General features: G+C 33.0%; 4 protein-coding genes across 24 annotated transcripts; 3 read left to right on the top strand and 1 right to left on the bottom strand.

Moving 5' to 3' along the window:
* The first annotated feature begins 1272 nt into the window (after window positions 1–1272).
* On the top strand, window positions 1273–26818 carry LOC25499800 (pentatricopeptide repeat-containing protein At4g19890). Of its 19 annotated transcripts, none has more exons than XM_024769798.2 (16): window positions 1273–4026; window positions 5405–5691; window positions 5775–5911; window positions 7581–7647; window positions 8196–8308; window positions 8632–10639; window positions 10728–10784; window positions 10937–11058; window positions 11748–11881; window positions 12425–12481; window positions 12563–12772; window positions 14012–14365; window positions 23108–23181; window positions 23900–24145; window positions 24508–24594; window positions 24677–26818. In XM_024769798.2, the coding sequence occupies exon 1, from the start codon at window positions 1662–1664 to the stop codon at window positions 3753–3755; it is 2094 nt and encodes a 697-aa protein (XP_024625566.2). In that variant the 5' UTR covers window positions 1273–1661; the 3' UTR covers window positions 3756–4026; window positions 5405–5691; window positions 5775–5911; window positions 7581–7647; window positions 8196–8308; window positions 8632–10639; window positions 10728–10784; window positions 10937–11058; window positions 11748–11881; window positions 12425–12481; window positions 12563–12772; window positions 14012–14365; window positions 23108–23181; window positions 23900–24145; window positions 24508–24594; window positions 24677–26818. The 19 variants fall into 19 exon arrangements, with proteins under 19 accessions (XP_024625566.2, XP_024625571.2, XP_024625572.2 ...); XM_024769803.2 differs by having other exon boundaries at window positions 5405–5911; window positions 8632–8920; window positions 9050–10639; XM_024769804.2 differs by having other exon boundaries at window positions 5405–5911; window positions 8632–10167; window positions 10519–10639.
* On the top strand, window positions 5566–10107 carry LOC25499799 (zinc finger MYM-type protein 1). The gene is made up of 6 exons (XM_039827535.1): window positions 5566–5691; window positions 7521–7536; window positions 7581–7647; window positions 7897–7988; window positions 8632–9113; window positions 9199–10107. The coding sequence occupies exons 1-6, from the start codon at window positions 5566–5568 to the stop codon at window positions 10105–10107; spliced, it is 1692 nt and encodes a 563-aa protein (XP_039683469.1).
* Window positions 10113–10878, top strand: LOC112416424 (uncharacterized). Its single transcript, XM_024770215.2, has 2 exons — window positions 10113–10639; window positions 10728–10878. The coding sequence occupies exons 1-2, from the start codon at window positions 10113–10115 to the stop codon at window positions 10876–10878; spliced, it is 678 nt and encodes a 225-aa protein (XP_024625983.2).
* LOC120576924 (rho GTPase-activating protein gacZ) lies at window positions 11795–16421 on the bottom strand. Of its 3 annotated transcripts, XR_005643038.1 has the most exons (4): window positions 16155–16421; window positions 14463–14495; window positions 13290–14359; window positions 11795–13042 (listed from the first exon to the last, which is right to left on the bottom strand). XR_005643038.1 is itself a non-coding variant. In XM_039827653.1 (3 exons), the coding sequence occupies exons 2-3, from the start codon at window positions 13035–13037 to the stop codon at window positions 12002–12004; spliced, it is 795 nt and encodes a 264-aa protein (XP_039683587.1). In that variant the 5' UTR covers window positions 13038–13042; window positions 13290–14013; the 3' UTR covers window positions 11795–12001. The 3 variants fall into 3 exon arrangements, 2 of the variants coding, with proteins under 2 accessions (XP_039683587.1, XP_039683586.1); XM_039827653.1 differs by lacking the exons at window positions 14463–14495; window positions 16155–16421 and having other exon boundaries at window positions 11795–12036; window positions 12278–13042; window positions 13290–14013; XM_039827652.1 differs by lacking the exons at window positions 14463–14495; window positions 16155–16421 and having other exon boundaries at window positions 13290–14013.
* Window positions 26819–27112: the final 294 nt, after the last annotated feature.

Raw genomic sequence — 27112 nt, 5'->3', positions numbered from 1 at the left:
ACTCCTCTAACTCTCATCTTATTTTTCTTCAAATATTAAGAAAAAGTACCGAAAACATAGTCAAAATATCATATGATACTCTATCATCAATTACAAGCTATTGTGTGCTTACGTGACAACTTTTTTGGTTTGTTATTCAAATATCACCCATCAATATAAAACAATATATACCTTAACCAAATTAGAAGTTGTCATTATTTGATAAAAATAACTTAATACTAAATGATGCTGACCTTGTTTGTTTTAGTTTTGTTAATCATTATTTTATCTAGTTATGGTTTGCGTGAGCTGAATTCAATTGATAGAAACATTGAATAATATATGTTAAGTTGGGGTTCGAATTTAAAACACATCACTTGTTCATCTTAAAAAGGTAAATTTTTAGTCACCAGACTATTTGAGAAAAGAAAAAAATCTAGTATCGATTGTGCGTAGGCTATTCTGAAAAACATTTTATTTCTCTAAAAAAAATATTTTCTTGAAAAAATATTTTTATGTGAAAAATGAATTAGCTATTTTATATTTACATTGGTTTGAGAGTTTTGGAGAGGATAGGAGGGAGATGGGAGGGAATATTTTAAATTTGATGTGTTTGCATCAATTTTTAGAAGGGGAGAGAAGGGAGACGATGGAAGCAAAATCCCTTCAAGATCTACTTTTTGCTTCGCCCTAAATCAGAGTTTTTTGGATGGGAGCAAGTCTCTTTAAAATTTTATTGCATTGCTAAAATTATCCTTAGATTAATTTTAAATCTCAATATTGACATTGTAACGACTTTTATGATTATTAGATTGTATTATCTTGTAACAACTTTGTTTTATAAAAAAAAATCATATGTGTAACAACTTTTATTATTATGTTATCTATCACTCTTATTTGTTACATATAAAAACCATACTTTCAACCCTACTAATATTTTAATGTCGTCAACCACGGCTTCAGACCTCCTCCAACGTGAACTATGACTAACTCATTATCTCATCGTTTACATCGTGCTGTTACCAATTATATCGTTATTATTTCGTCGGTCTAAGCATTTTCGTATATTTAATTAAGTTTAAGGGTAAAACAATAAATTAATTTTAAAATCTCTCCCCTTCTTTGTGAACCAAACACATTTTTAATTAAATTTCATCTCCTTCCCTCTTTTATTTTAAACCAAACATATATTTATATTTAATTAAAATATGTTCCCTCCCCTCCTTTGAAACAAACAAATGGACAGAAAAGAAAATGAAAATTGAAAGAAACATTTTATTTTATTTTTTATTACAAAACCAAACAAAGCTTAACAGACAACACTCACTCTATCTCTTCACAGAACTCTCAATCTCATTTCCACTACGACACCCCACCGGCGCAACCCTCAGACTACCGTGAGCTCCGTCCTTCTCCGTTCATCGACCACCGTACAATAGAATCTCTCATCTGTCAATCTGCCCCCGCCTCCTCATTTTTCTTCAACTGTTGGTGCGTTCTATTCTTCCCAATTTTCTCTTATGCAAAACCCCTAGATTTATCAACAAACCCTAATATCTTTTTTCCTTTTCATTTAATGCAATTGAGGATTAAAATAGCTTATTCATTGTTTAAATTGATGAATTCTCCAATTTCAATTTCCCTCATTGATTAAATCATTTTCCCCACTTTGCACATTTTTCATGTTGTGCTTTGTGATTCTAAAAAATCATGGCTTTTCACGTAGATTCACCTCAATTTTCACGTTTAAAAGAAAATCACTATGTTATTATTCTTCTTCTTCAACACAATTACAACCCATATCTCAAACTATGGTCCAAAGGGTATGTTCATTGGTGTGTGAATCTTACAATCAACATGCCCATATGAGAGTTTCATCTCAAAGACTTCATTTTGGGATTGAGGTTGATTTTTTAACCCATGAACAAGCTGTTTCCGTTGTTGCTTCACTTGCAAGTGATGCTGGTTCAATGGTGGCTCTTAGTTTCTTCCATTGGGCTATTGGGTATCCGAAGTTTCGACATTTTATGAGACTGTACATTGTGTGTGCGACGTCGTTGATTGGGAATAGGAATTCGGAGAAAGCTTGTGAAGTTATGAGGTGTATGGTGGAGAATTTTTCTGAGGTTGGGAGGTTGAAAGAGGCTGTGGAGATGGTTATTGAAATGCATAATCAAGGTTTGGTTCCGAATACTAGGACGTTGAATTTGATTATCAAGGTGACGAGTGAAATGGGTTTGGTTGAATATGCAGAGTTGTTGTTTGAGGAAATGTGTGTGAGAGGGGTTCAACCAGATTCTGTTAGCTATAGGGTGATGGTTGTTATGTATTGTAAGATTGGCAACATTTTGGAGGCAGATCGGTGGTTGAGTGCGATGCTTGAGAGGGGTTTTGTGGTCGATAATGCAACATTTACGTTAATAATTAGCAGATTCTGTGAAAAGGGTTATGCAACCAGAGCATTATGGTATTTTCGTAGGTTAGTTGATATGGGTTTGGAGCCTAATTTGATTAATTTCACGTGTATGATTGAAGGTTTGTGCAAAAGGGGTAGTATAAAGCAAGCATTTGAAATGTTGGAAGAGATGGTTGGTAAAGGTTGGAAACCTAATGTGTATACTCATACATCATTAATTGATGGTCTTTGCAAGAAAGGATGGACTGAGAAAGCGTTTAGGTTGTTTCTTAAGCTTGTTCGAAGCGAAAATCACAAGCCAAATGTGCTTACGTATACTGCCATGATAAGCGGTTATTGTAGAGAGGACAAACTAAACCGAGCTGAGATGCTACTGAGTCGAATGAAAGAGCAGGGATTAGTACCGAACACCAACACTTACACAACTCTCATTGATGGGCATTGCAAAGCAGGAAATTTTGAAAGAGCATATGATTTGATGAATCTAATGAGTAGTGAAGGTTTTAGTCCTAATGTATGTACATATAATGCCATTGTTAATGGCCTTTGTAAAAGGGGAAGGGTACAAGAGGCTTACAAAATGCTTGAGGATGGCTTTCAGAATGGCCTGAAACCTGATAGATTCACCTATAATATTCTAATGTCTGAACATTGTAAACAGGCAAATATCAGGCAAGCATTGGTGTTATTCAATAAGATGGTAAAAAGTGGTATTCAACCTGATATTCATTCATACACCACATTGATTGCAGTCTTCTGTCGGGAAAATAGAATGAAAGAAAGTGAGATGTTTTTTGAGGAAGCTGTGAGAATCGGAATTATTCCTACAAACAGAACTTATACATCTATGATATGTGGTTATTGTAGAGAAGGAAATTTGACCTTGGCTATGAAGTTTTTCCATAGGTTGAGTGATCATGGTTGTGCCCCAGATTCTATTACGTATGGCGCTATTATAAGCGGGCTTTGCAAACAATCAAAGCTCGACGAGGCTCGGGGTTTGTATGACTCTATGATAGAAAAGGGACTTGTCCCATGTGAAGTTACTAGGATAACGTTGGCTTATGAATATTGTAAGGTAGATGATTGTTTATCTGCTATGGTTATTCTAGAAAGGCTGGAAAAGAAACTCTGGATCCGGACGGCTACCACCCTGGTCAGGAAGCTTTGTAGTGAGAAGAAAGTAGGCATGGCTGCACTGTTCTTTAATAAGTTACTAGACATGGACCTCCATGTTGATCGTGTAATATTAGCAGCATTTATGACTGCATGCTATGAAACCAATAATTATGCTCTTGTTTCTGATTTGTCTGCAAGGATACACAAGGAAAATCGTTTGGAAATCAAAGTCACAAAATAACAGGAATAAAAAGTACTAAGAGAGCTTCGGCCTTCTTGTTGATCCTACTTAGCTTAACTGCAGATTAATCAGAGTCCAAGGTTGCTTTTGGAAAGGAAGGGTTCAGACCAGAAAAAGACAACTTGCTTTCTAATGCTGGCTGCTCCTGAACTGTGAACAATAGGATCTTGTGTTTAAAGAAGTATTTGTGGGATCTTCATCTTGAATATTGCATTAGCTTAGAGATCAACATTTTGAGGTGATGAAGGAAAAAAATTGTGTAACTTCTCAGGTAACTTACATTTACCTCTCCCCACTTACATTTTAGGAATTTTAAAATCTTAAAATGGTATAGTTTATTTCAAAATTTGATGGTTTATTTGATGTACCATTTATCATTCCATATAAGTGGCAGTGAGTGACAATGTTGTCAAGTCAAATTGCTGCTTCGGACCATGACATGGTGGACACTGTGCCATCCACCATAGGCCGCAATGTGTGTTATATTCGCCTTGTTTCCTACATAGGCGGCGATAGATATGTATATGGCGGTTTTTTGGCTGACTGCCATAATCTGGCCTTCGCTGAGAAGTGGACAGAAATAGAGCATACACAACAGCAAGAGTGGAGCTTATTTCATGCACTCTTTTGCTGAAGCTGCTTCTCATAACAAGCTTGGACCTCCAAATAGTATTGATATGTCATATGTATTTAACCTGCACTCTCTTTTTGCTCTATGTATAATCTCTCAATTGATGAAAAGGGAAAATTGTTTGAGAGAAATTGTATGCCTTTGTGGGGAATCTTGATGATGTATTTATAACACTTTATATTAATGAAACTTTTGCTCAGAGCTTTCGGACTTTTATGCAATAAGGATTTGAAAATTTTGTGTTTACATAACTACACAATTGAGCCTTGTTTGTAGCTGTTCCAATATACAGTATTTTACATGATTACTTAATGGCATAACCCACTCTCATAGTCTTATGCAAAGCTTAAGCATGTGACTTACAGATGTTGAACCAAAACATAGTTAGATTAGATAGTACCTTTCACTGTGGTCAAAGGTCCATATACACGCACTGTTACACAAGAAAAACTACACACAGATAAATAACTAGCAAATGTTAGAAAGAACCACTAATTGGAAGAGTGACTAGTAATAAATAACAGCATATAAACATAAATAAACAGATCCTGTAAGTTCAAGTCAAATGATAGAAGACTGTAGAGACATTTGATATGATAGGATGTGAATTCGAACACGCAATTCCCCAGTTCTCTGCAGTTAGTGTGTGAGTTTTGCCGCTAGACTACAAATAAAAATAAATAGACGACATTTTGGAGTGCAAAACTAATATTTGAGAAAACAGACAACTTGACCAACAGATTTTGGTTTTCAAATAAAGACAGTCAACTTAAAACCACACATCCTATTTTGGAGTCACAGAATTTACAACATAAAATCACAGTTAATAAAATAATTAGTTAGCAGAGTCTAGAATCTAGGAGAATAAAAACCTATTCAACACATCAGCCTTTAGCCAAGTATACTTGGCAATAGACGTGAAAGCTGGAAAGTAGTTTTCATACAAAGACCTTTTTGTTAAATTATTTTGTCAGATCAGAATAGAATAGTCATTAATTGTTGCTAATTCAACTGGCAGTACAGCAGCTCATCTTCTGGGATGCTATGCCCTTATATTTTGGGATTGACTCGACTGCCCTCATGTAGAAAGAAGTATTTTACGTTCCATTTGTTCCGTTCTAGGAAATAGAATATTTTAAGCCTTAAGTTTGTATTAGAGCCTGGTTTGGAAAACCCTTGATGAAATTTGAAGGAAACAAGTCAAGGCCAAAGTCAATTGCTAATGATTTTGGTGAGGAGGTCGCTGTAGAAGGCTCTGGAATGGGGAAGAAGCATAATGAGGGTCCATGTTTGGAGAATGCAACTGTAAGTAAATGAATTAGAATCTGGGAAGAAAAACCTGCTCTTTTTTTTCATGCATTGAAATCTCTCGGATAATTCTTGTGAAGATGAAGATGAAGATGATGTTTGTTTGTTGGAAACTGAAAGTCTGCTATGGTTGCTGGTTTAACTGTTCGTCGTCCAAGGTGGTGACTGGACAATCGGATCTGCTGCAATGCAGATGACGATACAGTTAGTATATATGGTATGCTATGCTATGTTATGATTCTAATTTCTATCAGCTTTTGGATCTTGTTTATCACTTATAACTTTTTGTGCTCCAAAGCTTGAGTTAACATTACCCAGCTTGACTTGTGATCTTAATTTACTTACATGTACATGTCTTTGATGTTAAGGGAGGCATAGTGATTTGGTGCAATATGATATGGCAAGATTCTAGTTTCTATCACCTTTTGAATCTTGTTTATCACTTGTAAATTGCAACCGTGAGTTCTCCAAAACTTTAGTTAAGATATCATTCAACTTGTGAGTTGTATCTTAATTTACAAAACTTATTCCACTCAGCACCACTTATACTATCTTTTTTCATGTATCTGCTTTTATTTTTCTTTTGGTGCTTTATCCGTCCAGAAATATATTAACCCACCATTTTAAAAAATTAAAATTTTGAATTTCAGTAACTACTATATGAACTTAGTTTGTTTATATAGTTCAATGATTGAACACATTGATATATCTATGTGCTATGTATTGCATTCCATACACTCGAGATATCACTCGATCATCACCAAAGTTGCTTTCAAAGTCCATGATTTGGAAGTTGCTTTCTTATTTCTATTCTGAAGAATGTTGATCTATTCTGATGGACATAAAACATAACACAAGCAATTTGTGGACAAAAAAATAATGATACTTGAATCAGCTCAAGGTCCTCACCTTGTTTTGATGTTGCTATAAATAGATCTGACAGTAAGAGAAACAGGGTAAACTCATGAAAATTGTGATGTAAATTATTGACACTGATTAATTTCTAATGTCAGAAACAAGCGAAAATATGTTTAATATGTTTTTATATGAGTTGTAAGCTATTTTTATAAGTTATCATTAGTAGTTTATTGTAAGAAGTTGAGAATAACGTTTTTTTTAGAGAATGTTGTGAATAACTTGTGGATGTTTCATAAGCTATTAATTAGCTCTCCCAAATTCATACACCAGTACTTTTGCCATAACATATGAGTGCACAGACTTGAATTCCCTTATAGTAGCAGACACAAGTGCACTCAATGAAATAAAACATTAATTTCACTACATATAATATTTTAGAATTATCAAACATCCAACACCAATGTTTTTTTATATAAAATGATTGTAGTCATCAATCAGTATTGTTTGTTGGTTGATTTAAGTGATATTTTTTTTTGTGGTCGAGGTTTGAACTCCGGACTTTACATATTTTATGCATTATTTCTAACAAAGTTAAGTTAACGAGGACAATTTAAGTGATTGTAATTGGTATGCATGTAGAATTTGGTGCACAATACAAATTTAATTTGTTATTTAGCAATCAATTTAGTGACGTGTAATTGGTAATGAGTTATTTAGCAGAATCTCATCCAAAACTTAGAATAACAAATACATTGAACTCTTTATACAAATTTAGAATTATCAAACTTGTGGATCTTTGGCGTTTTTTCAGAAACTGCGTTTGGGAAAGTAAAAGCACGTTTGGCTGGAAAAAACGTGTGGCCAAACACACACTAAGTGACTTTATAAATAATTGAATGAATATACAGTTACAGAATTTATTAGCTATAATTACCTTTAAATGGTTATATCTGTATTTTGTGTTGCAGTTGAACTGTATTTATGGTTTGTCTTAAGTTATATGATATGTCTTCTATAATATGATTTAGAAGCTGTTAGCTGGGGAATCTGGTTTGTTGAACTTAAAAGTTGGAGTTTGATGTCTTCTTCATCGAGGTATGTATATTGTTAGTCTTTATCACCTTTAATTGTTGTAAATAATATGAAATAATGTATATGAAGCACTCCTCTCATGTTTGTAAAGTGATATATTTTTATAAATAGAAGACAATAAATAATTTGAATTAATATAAAATGTAATACATATGTGAGAAATAATGAATTGAAATTGAGCATGATAAGTGAAAGCTATATAATTCAGTAGGGTTCGTTATTAAAAATTGACAACTGACTGACTTAATGCAGTGACACAATAGATCCGGATTATGCAGAATTTCTAGCTACTTATAACCCAGATATGTATGAAGATTCAGTTAATAACAATTCAGAGGCCGATTGTTCTTGTAGTGATTACTCTCTGTCAGTTAATAACAGTTAATATGTATGAAGATTCATACTTATAACCCAGATATGTATGAAGATTCAGTTAATAACAGTTAATAACAATTGTAGGCCCACACACTCTCAACCCACCAGCACCACACAATTAATAAAACAATGATGGCTTTAACCTTTCACTTTTCACGATCACAATACAATTACAGAGTACAATGGAATAGAAGAGAAGAGCCACAAACAACATGGTGACCTAAACAGCAACAACTAACATCAAGCAAGTAGCAACATAATTAGATTCGATTGATCTCAATTCACACAGGTTTGATCTCAAATCACACTAATCTCATTTAATTTGAAACCAATTTTTAATGTTTTGCTTTAGAATTTAGCATATATGAGATAACACCACAAGCTGGTAAAATTTTGGTTAGTTTTTATGGTTACTATATTTTTATAGTTAGGTTTTTATACCTTTTTATGTTTTAGTTAAGCAATTTCATAAAAAAATAGTTTTGGAATTGGGTTAGGAAAAACAAATTAGGTTAACCATAATACCGTATAGTTCTAGTTTTTTTTTTTTTTTTGTGTAACATTTGACTTCAACAACAAAAATTCTTATGTTTATTTGATTTATTATTTTAGGTATGAGTAAAATGAAAACTATTGACACATTCTATAAAAGAGTGGATACAAATGCTACAAGTGGTTCCTCTCCAATTGAAGCATCCAACCTCAATGTTTCACCTCAAGAACAAGAACAAGAACAATCTCATCCAAAACGCCAAAGACTTCGTCATGAAGAAATGAGTTGTTCTCAAATTGAAGTAGATCCAGGATTGCGACCGATGATTTGGGACTTTCCTGTAAATCAAAGAGATGAAATTCGTCGTGCCTATCTTAGACGTGGGCCATGCCAACCTATTCTTATAACGTATCCTTTATCAAATGATGATCATCCTCGTCGTTTTAAAGCTTCTTGGTTTCAATTATTTCCTTCTTGGTTAGAGTACTCTCATGAAAAAGATGCTATCTTTTGTTTCTCGTGCTACCTTTTTGGTAGAGAGGCATCTAACCGTCCAGGTTCTAACTCTTTCGTTGAAAAAGGATTTAATACTTGGAAGAAGGTAAATAGCGGGGAAAATTGTCCACTTTTAAATCATGTTGGAAACAAACCAAACTCCACATAATATTTGTGTCCAATCTTGTGAGGCTTTGTTGTCACATTCACAACATATTGAACAACATATTGTAAGACAACGTCCAGAAGTGATTGAGAAGAATCGACTTAGACTCAAAGCTAGCATTGATTGTGTAAGATGGTTGACTTTTCAAGCTTGTGCATTTAGAGGTCATAATGAAGATACAACCTCTAATAATAGAGGAAATTTCATTGAGCTGTTGAGATTTCTAGGAAATGCCAATCCTAAAGTGGATAGAGTTATCTTACAGAATGCTCCATCTTATGCTAGATATACTTCAAGTGATGTTCAAAAAGAGATTCTGAAAATATTGGCCAACATGGTGAGAAACTCAATCAGGAAGGAGATAGGAAATGCAAAATTTTGTATCCTTACTGATGAAGCTCGAGATGAGTCAAAAAAGGAGCAAATGGCGGTCATCTTGAGGTTTGTAGATGGTGATGGTTTAGTTCAAGAACGATTCTTTGATGTTGTCCATGTTAGAGATACTAGTGCAATGACCTTGAAAAATGAATTGGTATCTGTTCTTTCTCGTTTCAACCTTGAAGTTGAAAATATCCTAGGTCAAGGATATGATGGTGCTAGTAATATGCGCGGTGAATGGAATGGCTTGCAAGCTTTGATTCTTAGAGATTGTCCTTATGCTTATTATGTGCATTGTTATGCTCATAGATTGCAATTGGCATTGGTTGCGGCATCAAGAGAAGTAGTTCATATTCATGAATTTTTTACGCAACTCACACTTGTTGTAAATATTGTTACTGCTTCTTCTAAAAGGCATGATCAATTGCAAGCCGCTCAAGAAATTAACATCACAAATATGATTGCTAATGATGAACTTCAAACGGGTAAAGGTGCAAATCAAGTGGGTACAATCCGGAGAGCTGGAGCTCTCATTTTCAATCCATTTGTAGCTTAATGAAAATGTATGATGCAGCCTGCACTGTTATTGATGAAGGGGCTACTTATTCTCAAAGAGGTGATGCTTCTGCTGCTAGTAAAATGCTATCATCATTTGAATTTATTTTCATACTACACTTGATGTTTAAGATCATGGGAATCACTAATATTCTTTGTCAAGCATTGCAATCACGCTCTCAAGACATTTTAAATGCAATGCATCTTGTTTCTACTTCAAAAGTACTTCTTCAACAACTAAGAAATGATGGATGGTCTGATTTGTTAGAAAATGTGAAATTGTTTTGTCTAAAACATGAGATAGAGATTCCTGACATGAGTGCACAATATGTCTTGGGAAGAGGTCAATCCCGTCAAACAAATGTAACTATGGTGCATCACTATAGGATTGATATTTTCTTGGTTGTGATAGATTCTCAGATGAAGGAATTAAATTTGAGATTTAATGAACAAAACGTGGAACTTCTACGTTTAAGTACAACTTTGGATCCTAGCAACAATTACAAGGAATTCAACATTGATAATATTTGCAGGTTAGCATGTAGTTTTTATTGTCTTAACTTCATTGTCTACAAAGAGTTCATTGTATTTACTAATATGTTACATTAATTATATTTGTAGGTTAGCAGAGACTTACTATTCTAATGATTTCACTGAGCAAGAAAGACTTCATCTTAGGTTGCAATTAAGTCATTACATTGTTGATATACCTCAGTCTTTTCAAAATATAACAACACTCTCTGAGTTGTGCAAAAAATTAGTAGAATCTTAGAAATCAAAGCGCTAACATTTAATTGATAGATTGATTCGTCTTGTTTTGACACTCCCAGTCTCAACAGCAACGATAGAGAGAGCTTTCTCATCAATGAAAAATCTCAAGACAAAACAAAGAAACAAAATGAGTGATGATTTTCTTTCAAACAGCTTGGTTATCTATATTGAAAAGGACATTGTAAGTCAATTTAGCTCAGATGCAATTATGGATGAATTTGAGTCTTTGAAGGGCCGACGAGTTCATTTTTAAAAAATAGCTACTATTAGTTTTTATTTCTTTTGTTGTAGCTTTTTTGGTACAATCCGCTATTCTACTGTGACTTTTTTGGTACAAAATAGTTTATTGCCGTATTTTTTGGTATAATCCGTTCTTGTTGAATCAAGTGTATATTTTATGAAGAACGTTTTATATAAGTAATAGTTATTGTGAATTTTTGTTGCCTACTGGGTTAGTTTAATTTAAAAAAAAATCTTTATATGTGGCCACCTCATAGAATTATTGCTAGCTTCGCCGCTGCTCTCTAATTGCATTAATGTGTCAATTGTTGATGATGAATAAGGAGAAGTGATATAATTTATAGGTGAAATCTTAAGATTTGAATGTGGTGTGTACTTGAAGTTGTATTTGACAGTGAACTGATGTTAATGTAATTTACTTTTTGTATAAGGTGTATGATCTATAAAATATATTGCCACCCAATATATGTGTAAATATTTATTCGTCTGTGAGAGCATGAAAATAGATGACAGTAAAATAAATAACAGGATTTGGTAACCTGAAGTAAACATAAATATGACCTTAACACACATAATAAATCATCATTTTACACGCCTCTGTCTGACATGATTGTTGTTGGAAATATGCAGGTAAACCACCAAAAGTACGATATCATTAGAAGGTTGCGGAATACAAATTCAAGTTCAACAGTATTTGTTTTCGCTGGCAAAGTTGGATTACAGATTTGACAAAATACAATGTAGATAAGCAGGTGAAATTACAGGTTAGTTGTTGACATATAGAAGCTTAGTTACAAAAGATTGAATATGTCTATCCTTAAACTTGTAAAAGAATAGATTATCAGATTGCAGTTGTTTCAGCTTATAGTTTAGATTTGATGGTTTCATTGGAAAGTGGTCATCATATATGTGAGTAAACCTGCAGCGTTGGTTGATTAAGTGATTTTAGTTGATATAGATGAAGTGAATACTGATAACTTACATATAGATGAAGTGAATACTGATAACTTACATATAACTTTAGTTGATTAAGTGATTAAGTGATTTTAGTTGATATAGATTATCCGACCTGTTATGACACTGTCATCTTTATAACGTAGTAAAATGCATATTCACCCGTAAGGAAAAATGAGAGGATATTGAAATCCAAGATAACTTACATTGAGAATTTCCAACATGGTGAACTCGAGTACTTGGTATATGATTTAGTTTGGATGAAGTTAGATCAGAAATAGTTGGTGTAACAACATCAGTCTTCGAGGTATTGGATTGATTAGTGTTGTTAATGAAATTAGCTCCATTGGCAGATGTTTGAATAGTATGCTTTGTCCCAAGATTGGAAGATGAGGGGAAACCTGTTCTTGGTAAGTGTTGAGTTGCATTGTAATTATAATTGGGTATTGTACTTTGCAAGATTGATGACTGATTTTGGCTGTTAACTGCAGGTTTTCCAGTGGATGCTCCCTTTTGATGTAAATGTTGTGTAGGAATCTGATTTAGTGTGGATGAAGTAATATTGGAAAGTAGTTTCCTTAGAGCATCAGCATTGGTGGTTTGAAGTTTTCTCTTGTTGTTCATGACTTCAACTGCATTCCCAGAAGAGTTAGCATTCCTCTTTGTTCCAACCTGGGAACATGAGGGACTCATAGTTTCCGGTAAGTGGTTACTTGTATTTATCTTTGAAGTGTGTTTAACATTAAGCACTTTTGAAGAAGCAGTCTGGGTGGTATCCTTGGAATTAACAGTGGTCCGTCGAGTGGGTGGTGTTGTATAATTTGTGCTTTTTGTCAAAGATGTACCAGCTTGGAGTGTTTTAGAATTAGCAACTCTTGCTTTGTTTTTGTTATTCTGCAGCAGTGAAATTCTTCTTTTCCTGGCTGCTGCAGCCTTATCTTCAAGTGATTGTTGAAGTTTATCCATTAGTTCTGTGAAAAATAAATATATCGTTCAGTTACACTATATTCACATTACTCTATGAATGTTGTAGGATGAGTGACAAATTCTACCTTTACATGTTGGAACACTTTTATCACATTTAACTAAAATAGTGTTATTACTGTTTGTTAGATAGAGTAATGGTACAAGTTAGTATTCCCTTGTTATGAACTTATAATATAAGTATATAACTGTGTTGAATGTGTTTACTAAAAAAAAAATAGAAAGATTTAAAACCTGGTGTGGAATAGCAGTTCAGGTATCCATGTTATGAGCTTGGAGTTCACCAGAAAGTATGTAGTGTTAAAGTAAAAGAAATAGTTGAGTGTGTTATAGATAATATCAGATAATAAAGGTAAATGAAACTGAGAATTAACCACAACACATAGGAAGTTAGTTAGACTGCCAAGAAATGAAGTTAGATAGAAAATATAATGTATAGAAACTGTCTTATGCAGTTGAAAAAGTTTAGTTTGTTCATAAAAAACTGAAATGGGTGTACTGTTTTATGAAACAGTGTGTTAGCTTCTAAAATATAGTCCGTGTAATTGTGTGTGTTAGCTAGTGTACTGCAAAATGCATTAAATGCTTGGCAGAAAAGTGAGAAGCATGGTGCTGCTAAGTGTTGTCCTGCCAACTGTAAAAATATAAATATATTATATATTTATAAATTTGTTGGAAAAGTGGTTTTGAATATTAAAATGGTGGGCATGGTCTATCATTTGGTTTAACATATAATATATTTCAAAAGTTGAAGTATTGGTATAAAACAAAACGAAAAAATGTGTAAGATTTCAAACAGATATAGGTTAGGTGGTTATCTTTACCATGGTTAGTTACCCAATGAAGGTTTTAGCAAAGTCCTGTATTGGTGCTTGATTAATTGTTTAAGTAATGTGTGACATATATCCGATAATAGTACTTGTTTATTTGGTCAAAATGTGTTAATATTGATGTAGGTTGTAATACAAAATGGGAAGCAATTCAGGATCTGGGATAGTAAAGAAGCAGAACTTGTTATAGTCATGGAAATGGGAATATAAACGCTTGCTTCTTCTCCTGTTTGATGAGTTTGACTCTCTTTGATGAAGAGTGCTTTGCAGGAGTGGTGTCATCTTGGCCTTAGCAGTAGTTGAAGCTTCAGAGACATGCTTGTCTGCAGCAACAGATAGATAGTTGTTGCTGAAAGGAATCATCTGAGAAAGGGTTTCAGCATCCTTGAAGAAGTCAGCACACTTGAATGTGCTAACTGGTGTGACTTGGCTGCTAGCTTCAGGGTCATATTCAGAAGTGCCAGAGAGGTCAACCTGGAGGTAAAAAAAAAAAAAAAAGAACAATTATATCCCATTTTTATTAAGTGAGTGCAAAATGATTTTATCCAAACTAAACTAAAGTAGGGTGATATCTTACAACAGAGTTGGTGGGATCTTCACTCCCAACAATCTGATCAATTGGTTCGGCAACATGCATCGGTTCATCACCATGTTTGAGTAAAAACCATTAGACTAAAACCATTAGTTTCTCCAAAAAAGATAAGTGAACAAAATACTAATCTCCATGTTAGAGCAAAAAAAAGAGTGTTTCAAAGTAAACATGAAACCAGAGATCTTATATAAAACAACAAAACATACCATGAAATGAAAACAACAACAACAACGCATAGTTTGAGACATACAATAACAATAACAACATAGATCTGGAAATATAGAACAAATGAAATGCGAAAAACTTAGTAAATAAATGCAAATGAAATACAAATATAATAACACATACTTTTAACCTATTGTACGATCATATAAAAAGAAAAGGGTTAATAGTGTTTTTCACCCCTGTAATATAGGCCATTTCCGGTTTTTGCCCTTATAAAATTTTCGGTTTAATTTCTGTCCTTGTAAATTTTTTTTTTTCCGGAATACCCCCCTCCTCCCTCCAACTCAGTAAATCAGCCTATGTGGCGTTGACATGGAATTTTTTTTTATTTTTTCTTTATTTTTTCACTTGCCACGTGTATAATTCGTTTTTTTTTTAAAAAAAATTGTGAAATTTTAATTTCGTTTTTTAATTTTAATTTTAAAAAACTCAATTTTTTTTTAAATATTTGAAAATTAATTTTCAAAAATAAAAAAAAATATTCAGATTTTTTTTCAAAAAATTTAAAAATCGAAAAAGAAAAAATTCAAATATTAAAAAAATCAGAAAAAACGATAAGATTTTTTTTTGAATTTTTCGGTTTTATTTTAAATTCGAATATTAAAAAAATCAGAAAAAATATTCGGTTTTTTTTCGAAATTAATTTTTTTTAAAGATTCTGGAGTTTAATTTTCAAAATTAAAAAAAAGTTAAATTAGAAGAAACAAATTCGAAATTTTTAAAAAAAAGTCATATTTTTTTTTATGGAAAATATTTTATTTTTAATAATCTGGATACAGATTTTTTTAAAAATTCATATTTTATTTTCGAAAATTTTATTCTAGATTTTTATAAAATCATTTTTGAAATTAAAATTTAAAAAAATCATTTTCTAAAATTTTAAAAATTCTAAAAATTGAGTTTTCTAAAAAAATCATATTTGAATTTTTTCTTTTTCGATTTTTAAATTTTTTGGAAAAAAATCTGAATAATTTTTTTTTATTTTTGAAAATTAATTTTCAAATATTTTAAAAAATAAAACAATTAAAACAAAAATTGAGTTTTTTAAAATTAAAATTAAAATTTCACAATTTAAAAAAAAATAATAATAATAAATTCCATGTCAGCGCCACATAGGCTGATTTGGAGGGAGGAGGGGGGTATTCCGGAAAAAAAAAAATTTACAAGGACATAAATCAAACCGAAAATTTTATAAGGGCGAAAACTGGAAATGGCCTATATTACAGGGGTGAAAAACACTATTAACCCAAAAGAAAAAGATGTTCCTGAAAAAGTAGAAGAAGGACATGGAAACATTTGAAAAACTGAAGAAAAAACCTATAATTTTGTACAAACCAACATTAATGTTTGATGTGTTATAGTAAGGTTGCATAGAGAAAGTGCTGAAAAAGATGAAAAACAACCGTACAATAGATGAAAAACAAAGGAAAAAATGGGTTTAGATGCATTTACCGGGAAGCAGAATCGGTTTAGTTTTTGGGTGAGATGCTGAAATGAGGTGAGAGTGAGAAGTGTGATGTAGTGTTAGACTATGGAGAGATATGAGTAAAAATATTGAGAAGTGTGATGTTTGTGATTGATTGGGTAGCTATCATTATAGGTTCCCCCCAAACTAGCCCTTTGCAGCAAAAGGACTCCTTTCCTCTCCCACGTGAAGGGGGAAATTTGAAAATTTAGTTGGAACACTTAGTCTGCATCTAATGGGCAGCAAATATTGAAGAGTAAACAAACCTAACTGCATACATTTTATCATTAGATGGCATCATAATAGTTAGATGAGGTGCCCGTTTGGTTCAGCTTCTACGGCCTTCAAAAGCAATTCTGGTAGCTTTAAAAGTGAAAATTAGCAATTTCAATATGTTTGGTTCAGCTTCTCAAAATCAATTCTCATTTCTAAAAGCAATTTTGATTGAAGCTACAATTCTTAGCTTTTAAGTTTACTAGAATCAATTCTCCATTAAATTTTATATTTTAATTATTACAACCATTATTTTCATTTATTGTTCTTTATCAATTCTCCTTTTTTTTTTTGAAGTATTTAATTTGATGAACCAAATTTAATCAAAAAATTTAACAATCCAAATTAGCTCCAGAAAATATTTATGGTCATGAGTTATCAAGTTTTGGATTTTTCTTTACGATTTTTCCGTCTAGATTTACTGTATTTTTTCTTTTACGCTATATTTTATCAGTTTTGGCAACCATCTCTATTATTATTTAACTTAAATATATTTTTATCAAAAAATATAAAATAAATAGAACAAATATTTTGTCAAAAAAAAATTAATTTAATGATTGTATTTATTATTTCTAAATTAATATATAGAAAAATTATTTATTTAAATTAAATAATATATTTGCATTTAGTATTGATCTACATATTCAACTATGTTCATTTATTTGTATTTAGCTATGTCCATTTTAGTAATTATACATTCAAAAGCAATTTTGATCAAAACTATCTAAACAACATCCATTCTGTTTAATCAATTCCACATTTTTGTATCCAAACATAAATCAATTCTCTAAAATCAATTCTGTCAGAATCAATTCTATCATAATCAATTCTTTTATAATCAATTCTATCCAAAGTTGAACCAAACACACAGGTAGTTTAGTCACATAAAGTAAATTATAGACACTATTTACCCTTAATTTGTTTATGTGGCAACCAATTGTTAGCGCAGCAATGGTGTTTTTCTCTGTAGAACCATGTGGATAAGTCTATAGAGCAAGGTGGATAAACTGAGAGAGAGAAAAATAATGGAAATTTTATTGATCCACGCACTGTTACTTTTATTTACAAACACATAAGTGAGATAGAGCTGTCAAAATGGGTCGGACTAACGGGCCGGCCTAAAAGCCCATATTTTTGGGCCCGGTCGGGCCTAAAAAACTAGCCCAAAAACACACTCGAGCTTTTTTGGCCCAAGCCTATCTGGCCCATACAATAATTGGATCGGGCCGGGCCGGCCCATTATTACTATATAATTTGATTTTTTGTTATAAAAATAGTATATTTTTTAAAAAAATTATCAACTATTTTAAAATTTATCAATAAAAAAATATTTAAATAAATAAATTTAATAAAAATGAATGAATTTATCTTAAAGTTTATAAACTATTAATTTGATTTAATTGAATGAATAATATAGAGTTTCATTAATATTCAATGTTAATATAAAAATTACTTACACTTTTATGTTCATCCAATCATATTTTAGGAAAAAGATAGTGGTGAGTGACTAATATATAAAAAATATATAATAAAAAAAGTGAATAAATTTTAAAAGTAAAAAATAAACGGGCCGGGCCGGGCTGGCCCATGGCCCACAAAGGCCGGGCTCTAGAATAGCAGCCCATTTATGTAGTCAGGCCTCTTGGGCCCAGGCTGGGCCGGGCCAGCCCATTTGACACCACTAAGTGAGTATATATACAACTAGACGTTGTAACAAACTCCTCTAACAAACTAACTACCTTGGTTAACACGCTAACCAAGGTTTGTTACTAAACTCAGTTTCTGAAGACATCAGAAGCTGCACATCAGAAGTTGATGTTCAGAAGCTACACTTCAGAAGCTGAACAACAGTTATTGATTAATATTCTAATACTCCCCCTTAATCATAACTGCTGAATATTAAAAAACACCTAATTTCTTCCTCAAGAATTCAAATGTGTCAAGCTTCGCTGCTTTTGTAAAACCATCAACAAGTTGTAGTTCTGTGGGGCAGTAGTGCAACTCTATCATTCCATTAGTCACCTGCTCCCTAATGAAATGGAATCTGGTCTCAATGTGTTTACTTTTGCCATGAGAGACGGGATTCTTAGCAAGACTTATGGCTGATTTGTTGTCAATCTTCAGTGTCAGAGGCTTCATCACTTCACACTTGAGCTCTTTTATCACTGAATCCAGCCATAGTGCTTGAAAAGTAGCAAATGTTCCTGCAATGTACTCAGCTTCATAGGATGAGAGTGCGGTGATTGGTTGCTTCTTGGTGCACCAGGAGATTGCAGCATCATTGAATTTGAACACATAACCTGAAGTGCTTCTCCTATCTCCACACCAATCACTATCTGAATAGCATATGAGCTCATACACTTCACTCTTAGCTCCATAAGGAAATAACAGACCATATTCCATAGTTCCTCTAACATATCTAAGGATCCTATTAGCAGCTATCAGATGAGGTTTCCTAGGATCATGCATGAATTTGCTAATCACACTTACTGAGTAGCAAATATCTGGCCTGCTATTACATAGGTATATCAATGATCAAACAATCTGTCTAAACATACTTGAATCTACTTTTTCTTCTTCACTACACTCATTTAGCCAATTCACACAACTCTTCCATTCACACCAAAACACCAACACAAATTCAATTTTTCAACATCAATCCATGAATAAGCATACCCAATCAGTAATTCATCAACAACATCAATTAATAGCAACAACATCAATTGAACATGAATCACAACACAATTCAAACATCAATTTAGCAAAATTCACCATTTGGATATAATTTTTATAACTTCTCATTTTTACATAATTCAACATGAAATTTCACCAACAATCATAACATTATCATCGATTCATGCACACAAACATAACACCTCAATTAGAACACGAATTTAGCAACAATTATTCATTATGCAAAATTTCATACAAAGTTTGAAAATGCAAAAATGATGAGAATTATGTTGAAGACAAACCCCCTTACCTCTAGCAAAGATTAATCCCAACTTGTACTTCAATTTAGCTCCTAACCACCCCAATCCTTGATTCTTGAGCTCTCCTTTCTCTAACCCTTGTTCTTGCTCTAGCTCCCACTTTCTCTCTCTACCTCTCTCTAGAATGTTTGTGAAATGAAATGAATACTATCTTTCTCTTCAAGACAACACCCTAGTAGGTTAATTCTCTTATTGGGCTCAACTCAATTCTAGTGGACTTAACCCACTATAGCTCAATTCTAAAATGTTACTAGTATTCCCAACGGTAAAATACTAATACGCTCACTAAACGGTAAAACGTCAATAACGGTCACCAAACGGTAAAATACTAATTACCACACCGATAACTTAGTAATAAGATAAATCTCACTAACCACTAAACTAATCGTCCTCCAAATTACTAATTTACCCTCTCTAGTGAAATGATCGAAATACCCTTCTAATACAAAATTCTACCAAAATGCACCCAATGGCAATTAATCACATACGAGCACATATAAACACGTAATAAAACAATTAAAATAACTATAACGAAAAATCGGGCTGTTACATTCCCCTTCTTGAAATTCTTAGAATTTTCCTCTTTCTTGGTTGTTTGAACTTGAAGGGCTTGTTGAACTGATCTCTATGAAATTCTATCAATCACCAATAGTTCATGTGCTTCAAGAGAACTCTGCAATTCTTCAACCTTCATAGTCTTCACATCCTTTGCTTCTTGGATTGCTACCACAATGAAATCAAACTTTTGACTTAAAGATCTCAAGACTTTCTCAACTACTGATGGATATTTGGCAAGTGAACCAAATTCAATCGAAGTAATAAAAAATTTGTGTCCACGAGGACTGTATTTAACTTCTACTTAGCAATTTCATTATTAAAAAGGATGTAATAAATTTATATTGATGCCCGAGGCAGTAGTTGTTTTGTAACATAAGCTGGTTAAAAGCAAATAAGGATTGGTTTTAGAAAATTGAGAGAAGTATGGTTAAGTCTTTCGAATCCTCCGAAGTTCTCCTATGGTAATTTGCACTCCTAATGCAATCAATGATTATCTAATTCAACGACAGATTAACAAAGTAATTATACCCAATCTCTTGAACTAGAATTCTCCCCATAAGTGACAACCCCTTAATCTCTTAAGTGAATTCGAAACTGTTGGATGTTTTAACAAAACGTTAATCCCTATGTCATAACCTAATAATGATCTATCTCTAGCTTGATTACTTAGGTTAAACTTATTACCTAGATCAGAGTCAAAAGCCAGGGTTAGTGGTCATTCAATCTCTAAGATCAATTTGCATATTCATAAAACTAGAGTTAATAGTTCATGATAAACATACAATAAGCATTAAACATAAAGTAATATGAATTAAAATTATACTTTCATTGATATTCAAAGGAGTTCAACAAACTAGGGTTCCCATAGGATTACATCAGATTCATCTCAGGATTAACCACAAGAGAATTAGTTACTCATAGCTAAAGTATAAGCTAACTAACATAAGAAGAAAGATTCATACATGTAATGGATGATTGACTATTAGTTTTGATGGTTGCTCACCAGATCTCCAAAGTCTCTGCTCCAAAATATGCTTTTAGGTCTCAAAATTCGTGAACCCTTAATATGAAAAAGCACCTTTATATTTATAAGCTGATAAAAATCGGCCACCGTGCTCCAAAATCGGTGGCCGAACTCAAAAAACGTGTTGCCCAAGATGCCAAAATCGGTGGCCGAATTCCAGTCTTCTAAACTTCAATTTCTTGTTCTTTTGTAGCTGGGAGCTCCATGAATCACAATGAATATCCTCAAAATTACATGAAAAATGTCTAATAAACTAGTAATGACAGAGCGTCATCAACTACCATCTGATCAGAGATGTTTTTACCACAATTCTTCATCAAATTCACAATCTCAGTCATCTTGGAGAAGTAATCACTCACCTTCTGATCTTCTTCCATCTGCATCATTTCATACTTCCTTCTATATGACTGCAGCTTGACTTGTTTCACTTTTTCTCCCCCATTATGATAATTCTCTAGAATATCTCATGCTTCCTTGGATCTTGTTGCTTTTGAAATCTTCTCAAAATGTTGATTATCAACATTTTGTTGAATGTAAAAGAGAGCTTTATAATCTTTCTTCTTGTTTTCTTTGTAAACTGCTTTCTGAACATCTGTGGCGTTTGCAGGAGGTTTTTCATACCCATTCTGCACAAGACCACTCACATCTTGCGCGCCAAACAATGATCTCATCAAAGCACTCCATCGATCCCAGTTCTTGCCATCAAGAACCAAGACGTTTGATCCAAAACCGTTAGTGTTCATCTTGCTAAATCTCAAGAAATCAGAGAAATCAATACACACACCTCACTCAGTGTTACCAATGATGATTCCCCTCACTATTCACTCGTGTTTCCCTAAGATTTAACTAGGCTCTGATACCAATGGTTAGCGCAGCAATGGTGTTTTTCTCTATAGAACCAGGTGGATAAGCCTATAGAGCAAGGTGGATAAACTGAAAGAGAGAAAAATAATGGAAATTTTTATTGATTCACGCCCTGTTACTTTTATTTACAAACATATGAGTGAGTATATATACAACTAGACGTTGTAACAAACCCCTCTAACAAACTAACTACCTTGGTTAACACGCTAACCAATGTTTGTTACTAAACTCAGTTTCTGAAGACATCAAAAGCTACACATCAAAAGCTTCTTGTTCAGAAGCTGCACTTCAGAAGCTGAACAACAGTTATTGATTAATATTCTAATACCAATAAGGATATGGCATAATTTGGATTTCCACAACATGTTCTTTTCTTATATTAATAGAGATTATCTTAGAAGTAGCTCTCTTGCACCTCTTAGCTAGGTGCAAACTGTGACTTTGTACTCTGTTTAGTGCTGCACCTTTCAACACGTCTTGTGCGAGGTGAATCACTCTTGGTTAATATATTGTTCCATTTTGATTGGTTAAAAAAAATCAATACAAAAAATAATGATCTCAAATTATTATTTATTAAAAGATTATAACTATTCTAAAGAAAATAATTTTAAAAAATCAATGTTTCCACTTATACAGAATTATTTTTTTTGTTTTTTTGTTTAGACTTATAATTCACGTTTCCACTTTCACAAAGAAAAGAAAAAAAAACGATCCTACATGTTTTTGTCAAAATGGTTTTTGAATCTAGATTAAACAAGCAATGTCTCGCACTGTGCCGCCAAACATAGCCTTAGGGTTTAAGCATAGTCACATAATTCGCGTACATCTTCTTCTCTCCGACACCATCACTGCTCGCAATTCCCTCCATCTTCAATCTCTCCGTTGACCCTCTCACTTGCAACTCTCGCACTTCACTCATCTTCTCTACACATCCATCTCTCCCTCTCTGTCCGTTACTACAGAGCCATAAACCCTAACTGTAAGTTATATTTTCAATCTCCTCGTTAGATTTTCCTTTTTCCCTTAAGTTTTTGAATCATACTGTGTTGGTTCTTAGCTGTTATCGTTGTTTGGTGATGAATTTGAGTGAGTTTTTTATTTGGTTTCACCTTCAATTTCTCCATAACCTAATCAAACCCTTTTGAAATAACCAAACCTGTTTTCCTCTGAATGAATTATTATTTGAGGTTGAAACTATGTTGATTGAAGGAATATGACAAAAATGCAGGTCTATACATACAAGAGGGAGAAACTATGGTTGTTTGATTAATCACTCCTTCTGTCCTCTCTGATCGTTTGAGGGTAATTCTTTTACTAATGCCTTTTCTTATGTTGTGGTATAGATTAGTGATAATCGTGATTGATTGTATGCGTGTATTATTATGTTGTGATGCATGTAATGTCCTATGTTAATAGTTTTACTGCATCATTGTAAATCTTTTAAACCTAGGATCTGTCAAAGGGGTTTTTCTGTTTTTATTGCTTTGTCTTGTCCTGAAGCTCATCATTTTCCAAGACTAGTCATGCAATACTTGTTCCATCTAAAATTTTGAGTCCTAGTTTTGGTGGAATTGGTTTGTACACATAATTTTCTCTTGTATTGTTTAAGAGGCTCGTATTTTCTGATAAGTTGTTTAAGAGACTCTTAATTTTTGTCATTGTTTAAGTGGCTAGTATTTTGAACCTATGATTTTCATTACTAGTTTTCAGCTACACTTTTTAGCCTTAATGTTCTATCTGTGTTTTGGTCTGTTTAATATTGTTTTTAGATATGTCAATCCGAATTTCTGTACTAAATGGCTTGGGTGTAGGTATCACAGAACATATTGGTATAATGAGAAGTGTCTTAATTACTCATCACTGTTGCTGAAATTAATTTTTCTACTAAAAATTCATTATCATCTCCATTTCAGATTATTTTCTCAATTACTTCTCATTGTTACATGTTATTGAAGAGTCTCATTCATCATTTTGGCGGCCATCCCAAACTTTTTGGTCTGGCTCCGCCACTGTTTTGTAGGTTCTCCCGTTCTTCTCTTCCCACCAAATCATATTATGGTATCTTTTGATTGGCTACAAGAAGAAGAAGTGTTCGATGATATACAAGCTGTGTCCGCTACGTCGTCGGACGACGATAGCTCCTCTGATCATGTTGTTGAGTTTGAGCATTTGTTAGAAAAGAGTCTTGATCTAATGAACAACAAACCAAATCGAAAAGACACAGAGGAAGAGTTTATGAAAGATTTTGTTAAATCATATCCTTATTGTAAGTTGCAAATGCTATCTGAGAGTTTATTTTACTTGTTTTGAATATTAAATGCTAGGTTCTGTTTGGTTTTATAGTTAGATAATTTTGATTAAAGATAAAGCTCCTGGTATTGGGATAAATAAACGATGAAAAGTTAATCCAAACATATAAAATAACAAATAAACGATGAAACCGGTTAAAAGGTGAAGGAATAAATAACGGTGATTAGGTGGCTAGTTATTAGTGGACTGTGTTATAGGAGTGTGTTAACAACAAATTGGATCATTGAGTGGGGACACTAATTGCCCATTATTTATTCAAGATAACAACAAATTGGATCATTGAGTGGGGACACTAATTTCCCATTATTTGTTCAACAGGTTGTAACGTGGCGCTTGGATATCATGATTAATTGGCTGATTAATATTTTCAATCGATCTATGAATGGAGTTTTGGCATACGAGAAGGTATTAACTATTGTTATGGGTTTATAGTTTAAATGACTAAATATTTACACTACTTTTAGTTAATTTAAATGTTATTTTACAGATTGAAGAAAACATTGATAAAGTTCTATATCTTCTGTCATACTTGCAACAACTCAGGAAGATTAATGGTCCTCATTTGATTCTCACACCCAAGTTGATGATGGACCATTGGATTGATAAGATTAATAAAATTGTTCCGGAGCTAAATATAGTGAAATATCTTGATTTGAAGGAAGCTAGCTTATCACATTTACATATATGTATAGCTAGTTTTAAAGATGTTGCAAAGGAGTCTAAACTCTCCAAAATTAAATGGCGATGCACCATTGTAGATGACATTCACTTGGTCACCAAAGAGAAGTCCGTGTTGTCGAAAATGTTGATGAGCATTGAATCAAGGAGTAGCATGGTGATAACTAGGACACTGCCAAAGTTGGATGGCGACCTCTCTGAACTTCCTATTTTTCTTAACTTCTGGCTGCCAAAAGTTTTCATTACCAACAGAAAGTATAAGTTTGGGCTTGCTCAGAAACCTGTTTTTATTGAAATGATGAAAGCGGTAAGGGAAGCAATTAAGTCAATTTTTTTTTAATATGTTTATATACTTATGTTTTTATTTTTTGTGGATTTCAGATTTACAGCTCATTTCCTTCTCAATACCCTAAGTCAGAATTACCCCAAAATTAAGGAAACCATTTTTAGGGTCGGAATGTCGGAAGTTCAGATGCAGTATTATCGTGCCTTCATAGAGTCAACTAATATGTGGGTATGTGATATTTTAACAAACAATGGCAATTGCTCTAGAGAGGATGAAGAAAAACTATTGAAGCTTGCTATTAACCTTTGTGAATGTTGATGTCACCCATATATGGTGCAACCTCTGCGTGGTCCTCCGCACAAAAATGATAACCATCTCATTGATAATTCAGGTAATATTTATTTGAGCATTAATAAATTCACAGTTTCATGTTCCAGTTTGATGATGCTTATCTTTTTTGGAAAAGAAAAAAAAAATGACAGGAAAGATGGAGGTGTTTGTAGAAATACTCAATACTTTCCAAGATCAACCTAAAAAACTTGTTGTATTTTCAAAGGTTAGTTGGTTATTATTATAACTAGTGATACAACCTGCACAGTTTTCATTTGTTCAAAAAAAAAAAAACTGTGCAGGTTTTTTTTTTGAACAAATGAAAACTGTGCAGGTTGTATCACTAGTTATAATAATAACCAACTAACCTTTGAAAATACAACAAGTTTTTTAGGTTGATCTTGGAAAGTATTGAGTATTTCTACAAACACCTCCATCTTTCCTGTCATTTTTTTTTTCCAAAAAAGATAAGCATCATCAAACTGGAACAGGAAACTGTGAATTTATTAATGCTCAAATAAATACTACCTGAATTATCAATGAGATGGTTATCATTTTTGTGCGGAGGACCACGCAGAGGTTGCACCATATATGGGTGACAGCAACATTCACAAAGGTTAATAGCAAGCTTCAATAGTTCTTCTTCATCCTCTCTAGAGCAATTGCCATTGTTTGTTAAAATATCACATACCCACGTATTAGTTGACTCTATGAAGGCACGATAATACTGCATCTGAACTTCCGACATTCCGACCCTAAAAATGGCTTCCTTAATTTTGGGTAATTCTGACTTAGGGTATTGAGAAGGAAATGAGCTGTAAATCTGAAATCCACAAAAAATAAAAACATAAGTATATAAACATATTAAAAAAAAAATTGACTTAATTGCTTCCCTTACCGCTTTCATCATTTCAATAATAACAGGTTTCTGAGCAAGCCCAAACTTATACTTTCTGTTGGTAATAAAAACTTTTGGCAGCCAGAAGTTAAGAAAAATAGGAAGTTCAGAGAGGTCGCCATCCAACTTTGGCAGTGTCCTAGTTATCACCATGCTACTCCTTGATTCAATGCTCATCAACATTTTCGACAACACGGACTTCTCTTTGGTGACCAAGTGAATGTGATCTACAATGGTGCATCGCCGTTTAATTTTGGAGAGTTTAGACTCCTTTGCAACATCTTTAAAACTATACATATATGTAAATGTGATAAGCTAGCTTCCTTCAAATCAAGATATTTCACTGTATTTAGCTCCGGAACAATTTTATTAATCTTATCAATCCAATGGTCCATCATCAACTTGGGTGTGAGAATCAAATGAGGACCATTAATCTTCCTGAGTTGTTGCAAGTATGACAGAAGATATAGAACTTTATCAATGTTTTCTTCAATCTGCAAAATAACATTTAAATTAACTAAAAGTAGTGTAAATATTTAGTCATTTAAACTATAAACCCATAACAATAGTTAATACCTTCTCGTATGCCAAGACTCCATTCATAGATCGATCGAAAATATTAATCAGCCAATTAAGACTTAAAGTATCCTGATATCCCAGCGCCACGTTACAACCTGTTGAACAAATAATGGGAAATTAGTGTCCCCACTCAATGATCCAATTTGTTGTTT

This window comes from Medicago truncatula, chromosome 7 (genome assembly GCF_003473485.1).
Source record: "Medicago truncatula cultivar Jemalong A17 chromosome 7, MtrunA17r5.0-ANR, whole genome shotgun sequence".
Classification (NCBI taxonomy): domain Eukaryota; kingdom Viridiplantae; phylum Streptophyta; class Magnoliopsida; order Fabales; family Fabaceae; genus Medicago; species Medicago truncatula.
This window is presented reverse-complemented; position numbering and strand designations above follow the sequence as displayed.